Source organism: Fukomys damarensis, unplaced genomic scaffold (genome assembly GCF_012274545.1).
Source record: "Fukomys damarensis isolate Sample0158 unplaced genomic scaffold, DMR_v1.0_HiC HiC_scaffold_3, whole genome shotgun sequence".
Taxonomy (NCBI): Eukaryota; Metazoa; Chordata; class Mammalia; order Rodentia; family Bathyergidae; genus Fukomys; species Fukomys damarensis.
In genome coordinates, this window is record NW_022900915.1 from 22,367,888 (window position 1) to 22,388,231 (window position 20,344).

At 34.2% G+C, this 20,344-nt stretch overlaps 1 protein-coding gene across 1 annotated transcript in view; it reads right to left on the reverse strand.

The window, feature by feature from the left end:
- Fer (FER tyrosine kinase) overlaps positions 1–20,344 on the reverse strand; it is a 360,047-nt gene that overhangs the window by 308,621 nt on the left and 31,082 nt on the right. Inside the window, exons 3-4 of the mRNA XM_033767413.1 lie at positions 12,278–12,544; positions 3,444–3,617 (exon numbers count right to left, since the gene is read on the reverse strand). Coding sequence (XP_033623304.1) covers positions 3,444–3,617; positions 12,278–12,484 — 381 coding nt within the window. The 5' untranslated portion in view covers positions 12,485–12,544. The remainder of the gene's footprint in view (positions 1–3,443; positions 3,618–12,277; positions 12,545–20,344) is intronic.

Here is a 20,344-nt window from a genome sequence, read left to right on the forward strand (position 1 = left end):
CTGCTATTTTCAATTCTTCCTTTACAAACCAAGTCTTCAATACTGATAGGACAATTTAAATCTGTCACTGGGCCAAGTTAGTCTCTCATAGGACAACCGTCCAAGTGCCTTATTTGCATAAGGGAGAAGCCAATCCATTAATTCTAGATAGAAAATCCTCCTTTTCCTTATCCAAGTGGCCACTGTGAGTCTGCTGACAGCCCATTTTCACTCTGCAGAATGTACTTCTTTTCCACTCTCAATAAATGTACATCCCTGCTAGCTTTTCTGTGTGCCTGATCCAGTTCTATTTCAGGACACCAACAGCCTGGAAAGAATTTCCCTGATACCCATTTAGGTAACAACGTGGGGACCTGCTCAGTGCTCATCCCCCTGCCATGAAGGCCCAGGGGACCACCTTGCCTTTTATAGCCTGGAGAAGGCCCCCCACCTCCTGGCTCTTGTCACCTGCTCCTATGCCTTTATCTATCACTGTCTCTGTCAGCTAGGTGGTTTTAAACTTCCATTGCTAAAGGACGCATAATATATTTTTAAAAAGGCCTCAAATAATAAAATTTAAAGGCTATTAATTTACAATGTTAGAAATACTTTCTATCATTAAAAATTAAAGTTATTTTATTATAATTTAGGTTTTCTAATAGTAACTGAGTAATCCTATTTCACCAGTTATAATTTGCATTTTTTTTAACATCTCTGTAAAGAGGATGCATCCCATTTACAAAGATGAACACTGCTGGCCAGGTAGCACTCATAACAGGGTTCACACACAACATGCATAAATTTGGCTATTGTTTATGTGGAATAAACAAATGTAACTCCTTGACTTGATAGTCAAAAGGTATTTAAATACAATTTAAATTAAAAATGACTCCCAGAAGTCTGTAAATCTTCTGAAATGCCTTCTAAGAAGACTGAGCAAGAGAAAACATCAAAAATTTTCAAAAGAGGCACCAACAACCAGGAAAAAAACTGAGACTAATTGCTTAAGAATTAATTCTGTATCACAATTGAAATACCGAATAGTTTCTCTGGTGTGAAAAACTATAATAGTACACAAGATCCTAATGAGATAATTAATAATGTGAAATGGGAAGTAAAGGACTAAAGGTGTAGGGAAAGTGGGAAGGGTGGGGGAAAGGTAATAAGGGAGAGAAAAAAATATGAGAAATTGAAAAAATGGAATTAAAGTGTTTGTAACTGGGGAGGGGAGGAGGGGGTGAAGGGAGGGCAGGGACAAGGGGAAAAAATGAGAATCAAGACCTGTCATGTAAAGGTACAGGATCCCAATAATGAATGTAACTGTATTGTACACCTAGATTGTACCAATAGACACAATAAGAAGGAAAAAAAAAAAGAATTCTGTACCACAAATGTTCATGATAGCACAGATCATAACTCTGTAAATAAAACAAAAAATGAGTTTAAATCATTCTTTCAAGAAAAAACCCATTGGTTAATTCTGAAATGCTGAAGAACCAATTCATTATTCCAAAACCTAAGAAACTGATTAGACAAAGTTAATTGACAAATTAATTAGAAAAAACAAGCAATTATCTGGCTTTTCCTAAATGAACTGTAGTTCATGAAACCAAAGAGTTGTTATAGGAAAATTATTCTTCACAGAAAAGTTAACTTGTTTTAGAAAATAGATAAATGTAGAAAATGATGAAAGTAAAATATTACACAAACATTGTAATAATTTAAATAAAAGAATGGGTCTAAGTACTACACATCAACAGCTTCTAAAATTATTAGGTAAAAGACTAATAGAAAGCTTTTTGGAACTTAATTTCAAACACAGCCTAGGCAATTTAATGACATAGTAACACCTGGCCACTAAATTTTTTAAATGAATAAAAAAGGGCTGGGGATATAGGTCAGTATGAAGTTCCTGAGCTCAATCCCCAACATAGAGAGTGGGGGGAAGGAAGGGAAGGGGAGGGGAGGGAAGGGGAGGGACAGAAAGAGAGGCATAAAGAAAAGTGGTCTAGCCAACAGCACAGACCTAATAGTGAAGTTTAGCCTCGCAAAAAAATAAAGTGGGCACTATATAACTTTCAACATAAAGCACCAGCAAGTACTCACTACCACCTATGACATATTCTTGTCCAAAATAAACAGCCAGAATCTCCTCAAACTTATGGATCTATTTTCCACTTAACAGGAAAAATAAAAGATGGAGGAAAATGAAAAATCACATCATGAAATGATAAAATCCAAACTCAAGGAATTTCAATGCTACAAAGCAAATTATCTAGATTTTCAACAAATAAATGATCTTTAAAAAAATAATCCAAGAAGAAAACCTAAAGATTAAAAGAAAATTACTCAAATGCAATGTATGGACCATGTTTGGATCCTGATTCAAAGAAAGCAATAGTAAACAACATTTAAATGACAACCATTTAAAGATAGGGTATTTAATAACACTAAAGAATTATTGTCATTTTAATTAGATTAATGATAATGGAGTAATTTTTTAAAGAATTCTTTTTTAGCAAAACATACTAAAATATTTATGGGCAAAATAATAGTTGAGATTTTCTTTAAAGTGATCCAATGTAAAAAAGTGAGTGGGACAACAGGAAAAATTAAAGTGAATTTTTTAAGTAATGGTTAGATAGAAAGAACGTCATGGTACTATTTTTTCTTTTGTACACTTGTAAAATTCTGTAATAAAAAGTTTTAAATTGTCAGAAGAAATAATCTTTAAGTATAAAAACTAGAAATACCTTAATTATTTTGCTTAATTTTATTTATGCATAGTATTACATATTTAATTTTTTGAAGGCTAAAGGATTATTTCAATAAACAAATTAAATATATATAATTTTATAACTTTTAAAGTATATAATTTTATTAAATTATTTTATATTTGGGGGGGGTTGGTACCAGGGATTGAACTCAGGTCCTTGTGCCTACAAGGCAGGTCACTGAACCGCTGAGCTAAATCCCCAGCCCTATATATATATATTTAAATTAATTAAAACTATATAATTTTTTAAAGTACTATGTAATAGCTCAACTGGTAACATTTTTTTCTTAGGTGTATAGAATGATATATGATCAGTAATATTTTATATATAAAAATAAGATAATAAGATTTCATAAGTATAATAAGACAATAAGATATCATAAGATAAGTGCTGTAATCTCAGCACTCCAAAAGGCTAAGGCAGGAAGACTTCAGGGTCCTACCCAGCCTGTGCAACATAGTGAAACACCATCTCAATATAAAAAATAAAAAGGGTGATGCAGATTAGTGCAAAAGCCCAGGACTGATTCAATCCCCAGTATAACCACACACATATACACCCAAAAGATTCCATATTTATATGTCAGTCACCAAACTTCTTATGAGTAAATGATAAATATTTTTAAAAGTCACAAAAGATAAAATATTCAGTGAACTAAATTTTAAAATTCAATATGGAATGACAAACCTTGATCATCTCTGCTTCTATTTGCTGATGAACACCTATATAACTCTTCTTCACCTGTTGCTTGTCCTTGATCATCATGGTGAGCCTATGTAAGGGCCCAGAGTTTAGGTCCTCTGCATGTGTCTTCATTATCCTACTAAGTTGTTCAGTGTGATGAATCATAAGTAGCCAAGACTTTAAAAAAAAAAGAAGAAGAAAGAAAATTAGCATTTCTTTTAAAGGTTCCCCCAAAATGGTCAACTGAAATTAATAGACATATCTCAAAAAGTACAAATGGCCAAAGAGTACATAAAAAAAAAAAAGTTCAGGCCAAGGATGTAGCTCAGAGGCACAGCTCCTGCCTAGCAAGCACGAGGCCCTAAGTTGGATTCCGGGTACCAAAAAAAGAAGAAAAAATGTTGAGCATATTTGGCCATTTACAGAAATACAAATCAAAACAACAATGAGATTCCATCTTATTCCAAAAAAAAATGGCTATCATAATGAACTCAAACAACAATAAATGCTGGCAAGGTGGTAGGGAAAGGGAACCTTTCTATGGTGTTGGCTGGGATATAAACTAGTGTAACTACTATGGAATTCAGTACAGTGATTCCTCAAAACAAAAAAAAAATAGAAATTGCATTTGACCCAACTCTACTTCTTCAGGGTATCTTCCCAAAAGAGTTAAAGACATCACATTAGAGTGATATCCAAGTTTAGAGCAGCACAACTCACAATATCTAAATCTTGGATATGCCCAACAACAAATGGATACAGAAAGAAAAATTTGAGTCATTTGTAGGTAAATGGATGCATTTGGAGATCACAATGCCAAACGAAATAAATCAGATACAGGAAATTAAATATAGTTTCTCTTAAATAAAAAGTGTAAAGGGCCAGGGATTTAGCTCAGTGGTATTGTGCCTGCCTCTCAAGCACAAGGTCCTAAGTTCTATCCCTGGTACCAAATAAATAAATCGCAAAAGAAAATAGAGATGACTGGAAACAGGAAGTAGACTTTGTAGATATGGGAAGGAGATCTTGGAATGGTGAGAGATAATGAGGGGAGGGAAAAGGGAAGTAAAAATGATTAAAATGTGATAGATGGAGAGACAGATAAATAAAGAGATAGATAGATAAGATTCCCCAAGATAAATGATGAATGTATTCATTTTGAGAGGCAAACGTGGAAAAAAGAGGAAAGAAGGAAGGGAGGGCGGGAGGGAAGGAAATGTGCATTTATATTAGAAGCTCCCATTTAACTGTGATTTTAAGACTTCAAAAGCTTTATATTTGGCTTTATATATATATAAAATTACATTAATATAAAATGGCAGGACTTTGGCAATTGTGCAATAAACTATGAGAGCTTTGTATTTAACATCATCAACTTCAACTATAAGTGCTTCGAAATTCAATAGTCAGAGACTAGGAAAAATGCTGGGAAAAGGATTAAAGAGCTTTTGAGAGTCCACGCTTACACTATTCATTTGTTTTCCAACACACTAACATCATGCTCTGTGCACACCATTCTAATGCCCCAATAAGGTCACCAATTCCTAAAGGTCAAAAGAACAGACATTTTCCCTCCTTCATCTTAACCTGTCGCTCTGCGGCATCTGATCCTGGTGACTCACTTCTTTCTGAAACTGCCTTCTTTTCTGGCTTGCATGGCTTTCTTTCTTATGTTTCACATTGCTGGCTTGTTTTGCTCTGTTCTGTTTTGTTTCCCTTTCTTAAATTTTTTTCTCAATCTTTGGTACCTGCTCTTCTGCAGCTTCCTGTGTCATAAATACTGGTATTCTCTGGATTTCTATCTACAGTTTTCTCTTTTCCTAATAAACAGCATTAGTTCTAGGCAGCACAACACATTGCCTCAATAGCGGAGACAATAATGGTGGGGTTGGGACAAAGGGCCACAAAGAGATTGCTAGAAGAATAAGTCATTTGTTACTCACTAGACCTGCTAACCTCTACACACTGAAAAAAAAAGGGACAGAAGAATGCTTTTCACTATAGGTTTTCAAATTTTATTGAGAATTACTAGAGACTATCATAGTAGGAAGGATCCATGTTAAAAAAAACAGACAAGAAAGTTTCAAATATTATAAAAATAATTTCCTATTCTATTACTTTTAATGTAAATGAATAAAATTCCTTTTCTATAAAATTCCAATGAAATCATAAATCAAAATTTCTTACGACTCTAAACCTACAACCTAAAAGAAGCAAATTCTTAGCCACAGTCTATACTCATCAAGTTCTAATTTGTCAATCTTATTTTTGATACACTGTAATATGTTTTAAATAGATATAAATAAGTTTTGAGGACACATACTGGTCATTTTTAATTGTGAAATGCTTTTGTAAGGGAGAAGATAAGGATAAGGGCAAGAAAGAGAAAGAAGAGAGGTATTTACCTCTTTCTCACTTGCTCTTTGTGATGTTCTTGTTAGCCCTGCTATATCCACATTCCCTTTTCATGGCCTATGGAAATTGTTGGGTTATATTCCTCTTCCTGTATCCCAAAACTCTCCTTCATTAGCTTCTTCAGCTCTTTTTTTTTTTTTTTTTTTCAGGTACTGGGGATTAAATCCAAGACCTTTCATGAGCTTGGTAAGTGCTCAACCATTGAGCTGCACCTCCAGATATTCTTATTTTATTCTTGAGACAGGATCTTGCTATATTACACAGACTGATTTGAACTTGGAATGCTCCTACCTCAGCATCCTGGGCAGCCTGGATTGCAGGAACACACCACCCCTCCTAGCTTCAACTTTTCTTTAAAAAACAAATCGTCACTCATTGGCCCCCCAACCTAACCTGCTATCTACTACCCTTATCTAATTTGCTCTTAAACTCCTCAAATAATTTCTAGAGAAATAAAAATTAAAGCTCTGCTTTTGCATTAGGCAAAAATGAACGAGGCCACACACATGGGACACACCATTTCCCTGAAGTTTTATCAAATTAATACTGTTTTCTGCACTTGGGTCCTGTACAACACAGAAACAAGATGTGGAGTTGATGAATTCCATTACTCCTTTCTAACTCAACTCTTTTAAAGCTAAATTCAGACTTGAACCTAAACATGTTTAAGTTTCTGTGCCTTAGTTTCTATACTTGTAAAGAGATTCCTATAAAACATTTTTAAACACTAACCAGAATTTTACCTTATGTATACATTTTCTTTGCTTATAAAAATTATCAGGTCTTAAATTTGGTTCTTTCCTCCTAATCAGTCATAGCTGTAACTGAAAACACAGTTTTAAGAAACAGTTTTCCTCATAAAATATATTCTTGTAATCAGATTTTCCTATTTTGTTATTTGTAGGGAAAACTGGAGAAAATTTATGTTGTCTTGTGTGACTTTGCAATATGACTCAGGAAAAAGATCTCTTTCAGTGGCAATACTTCCACAAATAATTCAAGATGGGTTAGAAGCCCATCTCTTAGTTCAGTGTTATTATCATTATACGTTACTTACTGTTTAAAGGCGCTTATCAAACTCTAAGATTCTAAATTCAAAGTCTTCAAGCTGCAATCTACTAAGAATAGAAACCTCACGTGAACTTTTCATTAATAATGGAAGAGCTGTCATTCGGGAATGATAATTAACACAGTTGTTTTAGTCTTCAGCTCCTTTGGTATCACAGCCACATACTACTGTTTAGTCCATAGGAATCATATATCTACACTGTTTTCTTGCTTTCTTTTAAGTCTGCCAATAACTCCTTGCTTCAGGCAGATGCAATGAAGGTACCTTATTTTTCCTGGATTTCAGTCCGCTATCACTGGGCTAGTCCTGCAGTGGGTAGGGCAGTCCCTCTGGGCAAAGATTTGCCCTAGGAAGCCCTGCTAGGTATATTCTTTCCTCTTTTAGAAGATCTTTTTATAATTTTAAAGGATATTAGTTATGAGGGCAGGATCTGCAAGTTGTTTTATTTACCAGCAAAACCATATTTTTCTGGCTTAAGATCTAAGACTGTGAAGTTACTCCATAGGAGGATAAATAGAATCCTGCAGAGATAGCTTCTTTATATATAGGAAAGTACTTATTGGTGAAGCATCTTCAAAATTGTCGTAACAGAAATGGTTGCTATAAAGCTAGCTTCACTTACCTAAATGACTTTCTGCTCCTCCTCTCTAATACTATCTGCCTTCTGCCAATTCACTGGCTTTTTCTTATTTACAAATACTTTTACTACTTCGATGAGGCATATTTTCACCTCATTAATGTAGAAATTATATTAGAGATTAAATAATCTGTTCAAGATCACATAGCTAACAAAGGAAGAGCTCAGCTGCAAACACAAATTTATCTCTTAAATTTGCTAGACCAGTTACAACTTGATGTTTGCCAGGTAAGAAACAAAGGGAATAAAAGGGACCTTATATCTAAAGGCAGCTTTTAGAACAACTGTCTAAACTAACCTGATGAAAATACCTTTAAAACTGGTACAAATTATACAGTGACCTTTACTCTTTAATTCAGCACATTATCATTAAAATAGAGGCTAAAAATCAAACACTATCTGCTCCCTTTAGGTCACCTACTTGTAGCATGAGTACATCCAAGTGAAAAAGTCCTTCTAGACCAAGAGTAGTACAATATTACTGATATGATATGCTTTATTAGAAGCTATAGACATAAAACAGGCCTTTCACCAAAACTGAGTCTCTAACTAAAATAACAGTTCATCCCTTGAATCTTCATAATTAGAAGAATTGAGAAGTAAATCAGCTTATCCAACTCACCCTAATATCACACTAGACAATTAAAAATAGGACTACTTTAAGAAAAAAGATTTAGTTTGTAATAGCTAAAACTTGGAAACAGCCCATTTGCCCATCATTTGGAACCTGGATAAAGAAGATGTGGTTTTTCTATAAAATGGAATATTACTCTGCCATAAAGAACGAGAAAATAGATTCATTCATAGGAAAATGGATACATTTTGAAGATATACTCCTAAGTGAAATAAATAAGTCACACATATGTAAATACCGAATAGTTTCTCTCGTGTGAATAAACTGCAATAATACATAAGATCTTAATAAGATTACTGACATTGTGAAATGGGAAGAAAGCTAAAGGTGTAAGGAAGGTGGGATAGGAAGGGGAAGGGTAATAAGGGAAAAGAAAAAAATGTGAGATAAAGAAAAGATGGAAATAAAGTGCTTGTAGATGGGGAAGGGAGAAGGGAGTAAAGGGAGGGCAGGGACAAGGGGAAAAAAGGAGAACCAAGACCTGTCATGTAGAGGTGCAGGATCCCAACAATGAATGTAACTGTACTGTAAAAAAAAAAGAAAAAGAAAAAACACTTCAAGAGCACACATTTTCCTATGCCCCGAGAAATAAATTATTGGTTTGAGATTTTTAAATTCATTTTTCAGAATTCTGAGTTGTATATTGAATATTAATATTACATCGTGAAAATACTGCTTTTAGGGCCAGGGATTTAGCTCAGTGGTTCCGCCAACAGCTTTGCAAGCACAAGCTCCTGAGTTCGATCCCTGGTACCAAAAACAAACAAATTGTTTTTACATAAAATTTATCATTTAAATGGTTTTTAGTTTTTAAATTTGACTTTAATGCTGCTATACTATAATAAAAATAAATGGTCCCTAGAAAAATGCTACACTTTTTGACAATAAAAAGAATTATTCAATTTAAAGAAATTTTCTTCTCCAAAAAGTAGGTCAGGTATGTAATAAATAGCATTTTAGCTTTATAAAATAATTGAATCTTAAAATTCCTATTTTATGCTTAGCAAACAAAAAGAGGTCAACAGTACTGGGTATGCAAGGATGTCTACATGATATAAAGAAAGTAAAGTATGTTCAATTTTTTGAGTGTTTTTTTGTTTGTTGGTTTGTTTGTTTTTTTGTACTGGAGATCGAACTCAGGACCTTGCACTTGAAAAGGAGGTAGCATGGCAGCACCACTGAACTAAATCACCGGCCCTATGTTCAATTTTTATAAAAAGGAAAAGCTACATATAAAGGGAAATAGGTATCACTTAGAAAAGTACATCGTGTCCTTTCTTGCCTTCTACCTTTGAACCAAACAAATGTATAGTGAAGTAAAAATCAATATTCTATAAACAGGTAGTAATTTAAGTGCTCTGTGTTCATTGCACCAAAAAGTATGTATTCTGGAACACAGTAAAAAAACAAACTACTAGTGGAGCTATAATTACAGTAAAGCATTGAAAATAATCAACAAGATGACTCAAGCTTGAAAAATACCTAAATAAGAGTTGTCATAAATAGCATTTTGCTACAGACTATATTCTCCAACTAGTTGTTTTCTTTCTTCATGCCTGAATGTTTTTAAATGCAGCATTAAAATTCCATGAAGAATGCATAGTTTCTGCACTGCACAGTAGCTCAAAATAAATGGTTCTCTGAAGCAACAGTTTTTATTCTGAGTTTGCCTATTACATAAGAAGAATGTTAGAGTCTCTTAATTCTTTATGGAATATAGAAATTCAGAAAACAACTCATTAAATTTCCAAATGTGAGGTTTTCAAAGACTCCACTGCAAGTGTAAAGAAAACTTGAGATACACTCTTCTCAGAAGAGCCTCTTTTTCTGTATTTTCTTCAAACTTCACAGTTTCCCTACTCCAAAGTCACAATTCTAGTGCAATAAAAAACAACTGGGAGCCTTTCAGAAATACCAATTATTAAGCCCCATAACCAGGGATTCTGATTAAATAGCTTTTGATGGGGTCCAGGCATCAGTATTTTAAAACTCCCCAACTAATTCTAATGTTCAAGTTCTACTATAATAAAACATTTATGCTCCTAATAATCACTGGGTTGTACAAAATCATATAGCAAAAGCATAGGGCCTATAGCCAAATAAAGTTAGTAGTATAACACTCAAAAATAATCAAAGATACATAAAAAAGGAAGGAAGCTTAACACTGTACAATTTCACACACATTAAATGACTTAAAAATACATGAAAAGACCCCAAATCTGCTTGTCAAAGTAGTTTTTAAAATGGTTAAAATTTGTGAATTACTATAAAGTGGTAGAAAAATTATCTGCAATTGAACAAAAACTTGCAACACCACATGTGGATGACAGTGACTCATAAAAAAAGAGTAAACAATGCTAGCCAGTAAGACTAAAGAGTGTGTCTCAAATATATTCTTAAACAGCTTGGTTCACCTGGGTAGGTATGGTTTTCTGCCTTCATTTCATACTTAATCCAATAAATAAGATCTTTACAAAAAACTCAGTTTTTTTCCTAGTACAACAGTTGTGTTGAAACTAGAAAGATACTGTCTCAAAATAAAAAATAAAAAGGCCTAGGGCTATAGTTCAGTGTGAAGGTCCTGTGTTCAGCCTCCAGTACCAAAAAAATAAAAACAGTAAAATTATCTACACCATAGAACAAAATAAGTCTTCAAAAAGAAGAAACTGTTAAACATGAATATATAAGAAGATATTTAACTGAGTTAACTTGTATAGAAATGTAAACTAAAGCCATAGTAGATATAATTTCTTATCTATCAGATAAACAAAAATTCAAAAGCCTGATAATATACGCTACTGCCCAGAGTAAGTGGAACCTGCTGCATCACACAGTTCTGATAAATATGTAAAATGGCATGAAATCTGTAGGAAAATTTATGTTTATATTGGGACTATAACAAAACCACGTGCATATTTATATTTTGACCTAGAAAACCCACTTTCAAGAATTTACCCTAAAAATACAAATAATTAAAAATATATCTATACAGTGGCTTTTACTGCAGCATTACTTATAATTGCAAAACACTGTAACCCTAAGATTCCATAGTAAACTGGTTGGATACTCAAAAGTAACTTCCACTAAAAGAACTAGGAGCCAAGGAAAAAGAGTTGATTCTAGGACTATAGAAAGGAACTTTCAAGAGGAGCCTGAAACACTTGTTATGCCAAGTAAAGATTGTACCAATAAACTCAATAAAAAGGAAAAAAAATAAAATAAATAAAATTAAATTTAAAAAAAGAAACTGTCAGAGAACAATGGAGAATCAGGTAGGATCCAGCAGGTTGAGAACAAAGACATCTACGAACCTAGTTCTCTACCTCCCAATATTTCCTTCCACCCTCAACATTAGCACTTCAGGTTTTTAAGCCTTTGTACTCTGGTACTTATACCAACAACTTCCCACATTCTTAGGCCTTTGGCCTCACACTGAGTCACAACATCAGTTCCCCTAACAAAGACAGACTGAACTACATCACCAGCTTTCCTGATTCTCCAACTTTTGTGATTTCTTTACTTCCATAAAAAATCACATATGTATACATATAGTATACATAATATATGTGATGTTTATACATGAAATATATATATTATATATATGATTAACTTTAAAATGAAAGACTTAAAACACCACTATCAATCATCCCATCTTTACTGTCATCTAAGGAATGTTCCAATCAACAACAAAGAATACATATACTTCAAGGTCACATAAAAGATTTACCTTGGTAAACCATATTCTGGGCTATAGAGGAAATATTCGTAAATTTAAAAGCTTTTATTATACAAAATTTGATCTTGGAAAATAGTGGAACTAAATTCACAATCAACAACAAGTATCTGGAAATAATATTTATAAATTAATATGAGACTGAAAGAACACACAAAGAAATCAAACAGGAAATTAAAATGTATTTTGAATTAAAAATAAAATAAAATAAAAATAGAATAATGTCAAGGATGCAGCTGAAACTGTACTCAGAAAACTCAGAACACTCTAAACTCTTATGCTCTTTCAATAGTATGATCTATTTTAAGGACAGTTATATAAAAGAAATTATGAAATTAATGCTTCTTACCTTGGATACATTGCTGACATAATTCATTTGGAGAGGACATTCCTTATCAACTTGATTACAAAGGTTCTGTAAAGTAGATGCATATTCTTTATCACTTTTTATTCTCAGAGCCATAAATTTCTTCACTGTTTCCAGTAATCGTAATTCCCAGTCTTGCAATTTTAACACAGCTTCATGCGAATTCTTCAGGTCACTCCCAAACCCCATCTTTGTAAGGCACTGCTTGTCCTCCACAATGCACAGGTAAGCCTTCTAATCAGAACATATCTGTGTACACAAACACAAGAAGTCTTTCAGCAAAAGGAAAAAAAAATCAGTCTTCAGAGCAAGTATGCTCCATTCTTTTGAGGGTAAAAAAATAACCACTACTATCAAATAGTTTCTCCCAAAGATAAAGACTACAACAAAGATGTCAACTCCTTTGTTGACTTCTAGTTAATGTATACTAGATGTTCAAAATATTATAATAACACACAGCACCTGCCTCACAAGCACAAGATCCTGAGTTCAATCCCTGATACAAAAAAAAATTACAACATAAATAAAAAGATATTTGGATGAAAAATAACGAAATAAAGCTATTTATATTTATAGATGACATCATCTTGTGTACTGAAAATCCTAAAGAATGCAATAAAAATTACTAGAATAAATGGAATTAGTAATATTACAATATAAAATGACTACACAAAATTATATTTGTAAACACTTGCATCAATCCAAAAGTGAAATTAAAAAACAAATTCTACTTAAAACCGCATCAAAAAAGAACAAAAGACTGAGCAATAAACTGAAGAAAATGCAAAAGTTGTATTATTTATAAAACTGTAGAATGTTTTGAATGTAAATAAATCAAAAGACTCATGTTCAAAGGCAGAAAAAGGCTGATGTGATTAAGACAGCAATCCCTCAATTTGATCTACAGATTTAACATAATCCAGATTACTATCTCACTTAGCTTTTTTGCAGAAGTTAACAAATGAATTCTAAAATATATATGATAAGGCAAGAGAGCCAGAATAATAACAAAAGGTTTTGGGAGTAGTGGTGCATACCTGTAACCCCAGCACTTTGGGAAACAGAGGTCGGTGAATTCCAAGTTCCAGTCCAACCCAAGCACAAGACTTTGTCTCAAAATACAAAAATTTAAAATTTCTGTGCTTCAAATAAAATGTGGATGAATCATCAAAAAATGTGAGAGAAGAGGCCAGGGATGTAGCTCAGTGGTGCTACGCCTGCCTGGCAAGTGCAAGGTCCTGAGTTCAATCTCCAATACCAAAAACGGTAAAAGGACAACACACAGAATGGGAAAAAATATTTGAAAACCACATATTTGATAAGGACTTTTATCAGGAATATATAAGGAATTCTTATAATTCTCCTTTTCTTTTTTGAGGTAAGGCCTCATTAAGTCACTAAGTTCCTCAGGCTGCACTTGAAATTGCAAGCCTCCTACCTCAGTCTTCCATGTGCAGCTTGAACCACTATGTCTGGCCAATTCTTATACCTCAGTAATAAAGATAAGGACTGGAGATTTAGCTCAGTGGTGCTGCCGCCTGTCTCAAAAGTGCAAGGTCCCGAGTTCAATCTCCGGTACCAAAAAGATTAAATTAAATTAAATTTAAATTTAAATAATAATAAGATAAACTAATTAAAATGATCAAAGGATTTGAATACACTTTCCTCTAAAGAAACACAAATGTCCATTAAATCACCTGAAAAGATGTTCTATACTGTTAGTCGTTAGGAAAATGCAAAAGTACAATGAGATAGTAATTCACACTAGTAGAATATTTATAATCAAAAAAGACATAATAACAAACGTTGAAGAGACTATACTGAGACTGAAGCTCACACCCTGCTAGTGCAAATGTAAATGCTACAGTCACTATGGGAAATAGCGCAGCGGTTCCTCAAAAGGTAAACACAAGTTATCATGTGACACAGACACTCTACTTCTGGGTATATACCCAAGTGACATAAAAACATCTCTACGGAGGCCTGGGGTGGTGCTCAGCGGTAAAGTATGTGCTTAGCATGTACAAAGAAATTGGAAGGTTAGATCCTCAGTTATCTCATTTGAAAAAAAATCTACATAAAAATTTGTGTACGAATGTTTGAAGCAACCATTACTCATAATAGCTACAGAATGGAAATAACCTAAATATTCATCAATTGGTGGATGGATAAAAAATGATAATATTAATATAATGGGATATTATCTGGCAATTTAAAGGAATGAAGTATTGATACAGGCTACAATATAGATTATCCTTGAAAATATTTTGCTGAGCCAAAGAATCCAGACACAAAAGACCACATATTATATCATCTTGTCTATATGAAATAGCCAAATCTAGAAATAGAGACAGTTTAGCACTTGACTAGGGCTGGTGAATTGGGGGAGAAATAGGGAGGGACAAGTGGTAACTATATTTTCTTTAGTGATGATGAAAATGATTGACTGTAATAACAGCTTTACAACTCTGTGAATGTACTAAAAGCAAACGAACTCTATAGTTTCAATGGATGAATTCTTTAGCATGTGAATGCTGAGTGTGGTTATGCTTTGGCTATGGATTCATCCACAGCCTCATGCGTCAAATTTTAATCTAATCACCACTGTGAGGTATTAACTAGGATAGAGATTAGACAGGGGTGGTGGTGCACATTTGTAATCCTGCTACCTCAGGAGGCGAAGGCAAGATTATCACAAGTTTGAGGCTAGCCTAGGCAATTTAGCAAGATCCTATCTCAAAATACATAAAAATGGCCTGGGATGTAGCTCAGCACTCCCCGGGTTCAATAGCCAGAAGGGCATACATAGGCATGCACACACACAAAAAGGCAAAATGAAAAGGCAGAGACATAATCTAACTAATATAACTGAAGGGGGAACTGTGGGATAAGGTCATCAGAAGGAAGCACTCATGATTGAATCCTGCTGGCTTTAAAAGGAAAGAGAGAGACCAAAAACAAATATGTACACACACAACCTGACTCTCGCCAGGAGATGCCCTGTACTACTCCAGATCTCACCACACGTGGCACCTTCACCTCTCACCTCTGGTACCCTGTGCTGAAATAAACCTCTTTTCTTTATAAACTCACCTTATCTGTGGTATTATTAGCAACAGAAAAGACTTATATAGTAAACTATAGCTCAAAGTTTTTTAAAAAAACTCACTGCAGCATAACTTCTAACTATCGACAGCTCATTTATCATAAACATCCCCAAAATATTTTTCTTGTGTATTATAAATGCCGAAAACTATAGCAGAATTTATTTGACCTGAAATCAAAGTCCTGATATCACCCTGTAAGCTACACAGGAAAACAAAATGGGATTTCTCTAACTTCAGTGATCTTATCTAAAAGTACAGTAAAAATTAGGGTTTCCCAAATAGAAAATAAATTATTAATTTTCCCTGACTGAAAACTGACCAGCTTTATGATCACAGTGGGAAAAAATTTAGAAATTGTGAATAAAAAACTCCATTTCATTAAAGTTTTCAAAGGAGCAACCAAGAACTAAATTAAACTAATATATTTAAATTCACAGTGGTGCTCGCCTGTAATCCCAGCACTCAGGAGACTGAGACAGGAAGATCACCTTGAGTTCAAGGCCAGCCTGGGTCACATAGTGAGTTCAAAGCCAACCTGAACCACACAGTGAAACCCCGTGTCAAACACACACACACACACACACACACACACACACACACACACACACACACACACACAAAGAATATACATACACTACACACACACACACACACACACACACACACACACACACACACACACACACAAAGTAATTACTTATTCACTTTACCATCAAAGGGATGATTCCAGTGTTCTCACTTTGTACGAAGTACCTTTAAAAAAGAACTTTGAAAAAAAAAAGATGGGAATGGAATTAACATGAGAAAAAGAAAAAATAGAAACAAAGTCTTTGCAGATTCGGAGGGGTTGATGTTGACAGGAGGGCAGGGGAATAGGGAAAAAATAAGAACCAATATGGATTATGTAAAGGTGCAAATTTCCACTGATGAATGTCATTACATTGTACACCTCTAATAAAATTAATTAATTAAAAATTAATAAATAAGAAATAAAAAAGAATTTTGACGCCGAAGGTTCAGCTCAATGGCAGAGCACTTGTCTAGTGTGTGTGCAATGTTCTAGGTTTGATCTCCAGCACTGCATACACACACAAAAATCCCTTTGACATACTGTACCTTTTATGGGGCACAGAAGTTTTCAATGAACGTTTTTATTATTTTGCCTGCAGCTCAGTTAAGTGTTGCTGGAAATATACACAACTCATCCCATATTTTCAAAGAAAGAAAAAGAAACATTTTGTGAGAGTAAAGAAAAGTAACATATTTTACATTTTTAAAGATTCATCTGAGAGCTGGGGATTTAGCTCAGCGATTCGGTGGCCTGCCTTGCAAGCGCAAGGACCCAAGTTCAATCCCCAGTAACAAACAAACCAAAAAAAAGATTCATCTGAGATTGAAGATCATTTTATTCTGTAAATTGGCATAAATAACATCTCTGCTTCTAAATATATCTTGATAATTTTTTCTTCCACTATCAGGAACTTTAAAAAGATTGTGAAGAGCTCAGAAGGATAAAAGGAAAAAAGAATCTTGCAAGTCTGGGAAACACTCCAGCCTGTCCCAAAGGCCTACTTACATACTATTCCAGGTCAAGGTCCACATAAAATAATTTAATATATGGTACCTCTCTTCATGTAAAATAATAAAACTTCTAAACAACTCTATAATAAAGACTTTAGGTACTGGAATCTCAGATACAGTAAATACTTTAGGAAATAATAGAATGACAAGCTATACATAATTATCCTATAGATGTTAACATATTTATACAAGACTATTCACTGCAATAGTGTTAGCAATACCAAAAAAATCTGAAATATCTACCAAAAGGAACTTATTAAGTAAACTGCCATCAAGGCTGCTGCATTTGCTTAGAGCTGAATAATTCAACAGGTTCCACTGAAATCCTATTGTGTAAATTTGTTCAGTATCCAACATGCACAAGTATATGTGGTAGCCATGTTCATTCAGAGGAACATCATTCAGTTCTAATAAACATTAAGGAAATCTGTACATATTGATACAGAACTATAATGAAGAACTATTAATTTTAAAGATACAGAACTTAGTTTACTAATTTTGTACAAAAGAGGAGGAAGAGGAATATTCGTTCTGCATGTAAGCACAAAAAATGTTTCTAGAAAAACACATAGTAGTTGAGCTCGAGTACATGGGAGATATTTTGCTGTTTATTCTTTTGTACATCTGATTTTTGTTCTAAGTAAATATATTGATATTACCTATTCAAAAAAGTAAAGAATTTTTGAAAAGAAAAAGACAAAATAAATGCAAGCTGGAATTATCAGAAAATTTCCTAGAAATAACAAGGTACAAACTAGGATTGGAGTAATGACTGTTATTTAGATTACAAAAATCAAAAAGGGAAATAAATTTCAGGAAATATGATCAGTATGGGGTGACAAAATGAATATGAGGTGCAGTAAAAGCAATGCCTCTAAAACCAAGCTATATGCAGCAAACAGTGGGAGATAGCACACAATTTATCTCCTGCTATTCCTCTGCTCAGGAAACTAATAAGCTCAAATTCCTTGAATTAATTGGATTTTAAGGAGGAACACGAAGGTCATGAATATGATATTTTAAAAAGATTAATTTGCCAGCTCTAGTTACACAAGTCTGTTCAGTTTGTGAAAATCTGTCAAGCTGAGCATGGGTAATTTGTACACTTTTCTGTGAGTATATTATAGTTAAATATAGAGACATAAAACAGATTTTGATCTGGCAGCTGGGACAGAATAATACAGCTTGAATAGAGAAAAAAGATAAAATGAGACATAATAAGGCAAGTTAAGAAGTATTATAACAATACAGCCTGAGAATGAGGTTCTAGAATTGATGTCAGTGTGAATTTAGATAGAAGAGTCCTGATGTGATGAATGGATTAGAGAACAAAAGAAAGACAATCTGATGAAAAGAAAGATAATGGGGAGTTGTGGCTCACATTTAGATATTATCACAGCACTCCAGGAAATGGAGGCAGAAGGATCACAAGCTGAGCCCAGCCTGAGACTCCCCTTTCCCATTTGGCAAAACCAAGGAAGGTAGGAGCAATCAGCAAGAGCATACCAATGACAACAAGCAACCCAATCAGTAACCTCTGTCCCCAAAAGCCCAAGGGTCTCCTTCCCCACCTCAAGATATAAGAATAGGCAGGCAGAACCAACAAGAGGGACTCAGCTTTTCTAAGAAGTCCAATGCAGGAAGCCATGGGTTTAGGACATTCCTCTCCACCCCAGACACATCGGAGTCAGGGCATGCTGAGGTAATCCCCACATATCCTTTCTCCTTCACTAGACATCCCATGGCTTGACCTAGGAAATAGTGTCTTACTTCCTCAGGTAGCATGAACAGGTACAAGTGGGAGGTCAAGTGTCACCAGATAAGTAAAGTAACCCATAACCCATAAGAGCAGTACAAAGACTTGAAAATTACACGAACCATAAAACTGTCACCCACACCAAAAAAAAATAAAACCTGAAAGAAAGAAATAGACTCAGACCTGTTAAAACTAAAGGTGAACATTTACAAAAATTGAAATACTGAAATGGGCCCCAAGTCACCTAAGAAAAAGTATCAAAGATTCAAAAGGAAATCTCCTGTCACTCCAAAAATCAAGAAAAATCATAATTTGAAAGAGAAGCGATAATCAGCCAAGGTCATCACTAAAATAAATCTGAGAGCAGAATTATCTGACAAGCAATTTATAGAAACCATGGTAAAAATGTGTTCCTAAAACAAATGTAAAAATAAAAAATGTGAGCAAAAAACTACAAGTTATAAGACTAACCAGTTAGAAATTACAGAACTATGAAATGCAATAAATTTTTTCCTTTTTTTTTACATTGTTTCTTGGTACATTTTAGGTATAATACAGTTACACTCATCATTAGGGTCTTGTACCTTTACATAATATATCTTGGTTCTTAATTTTTCCCCATTCCCCTGATTTTTCTTCACCCCCTCCACCCTTCCCTATTTACAAAGATTTTGTTTCCATGTTTTCCCATTTCTAATATTTTTTTCTTTTCCCTCCTTTCCTTTCCTTTCCCTCCTTTCCTTTCCTTTCCCCTCCCAGTTCCCCTGCTCATTTAGACATTTTCTTCCTATTTCACAATATCAATTCTACATTTTGATCCTTATTTACACTTTTAGTTTTTCACACCAGAGAAACTATTCAGTATTTACACGTGTGTCCTATTTATTTCACTTAAGAGTATATCCTCGAACAAATCCTCAGTAGCACGGGAACTAGCAGATAGAATCAACAACTGGGATCTCATCTTACTAAAAAGCTTCTGTACTTCAAAAGAAACCATCAGCAGAACTAAGAGACAATCTACAATGTGGGAAAAAATTTTTACCAGCTGTTCCTCAGATAAAGGACTATTATCAAGGATATATAAAGAACTCAAAACAATCAGCCCCCCCAAATATAAAGACCCGATTCAAAAATGGGCATCCGAAATGAACAGACATTTCTCAGACAAAGAAGTAAAAGCAGCAAGTAAATATATGAAAAAATGTTCCACATCACTGATCATTCGAGAGATGCAGATGAAAACACTGAGATTCCACCTCACCCCACAAAGAATGGCTGCTATCAAGAAATCACACAATAACAAATGTTGGTGGGGATGTGGGGAGAAAGGAACCCTTCTCCATTGTTGGTGGGAGTGCAGACTAGTGCAACCACTATGGAAATCAATATGGAGATACCTCAAAGAGCTTGGGCTGGAGGTTCCATTTGACCCAGCCATCCCTCTGCTGGGTATCTTTCCAAAAGAACTAAAAGAATCATATCACAGAGAAGTATGCACACCATGTTTACAGCGGCACAGTTTGTAATAGCTAAATCTTGGAAACAGCCCATTTGCCCATCAGTTGGAAAATGGATAAAGATGTGGTTTTTCTATAAAGTGGA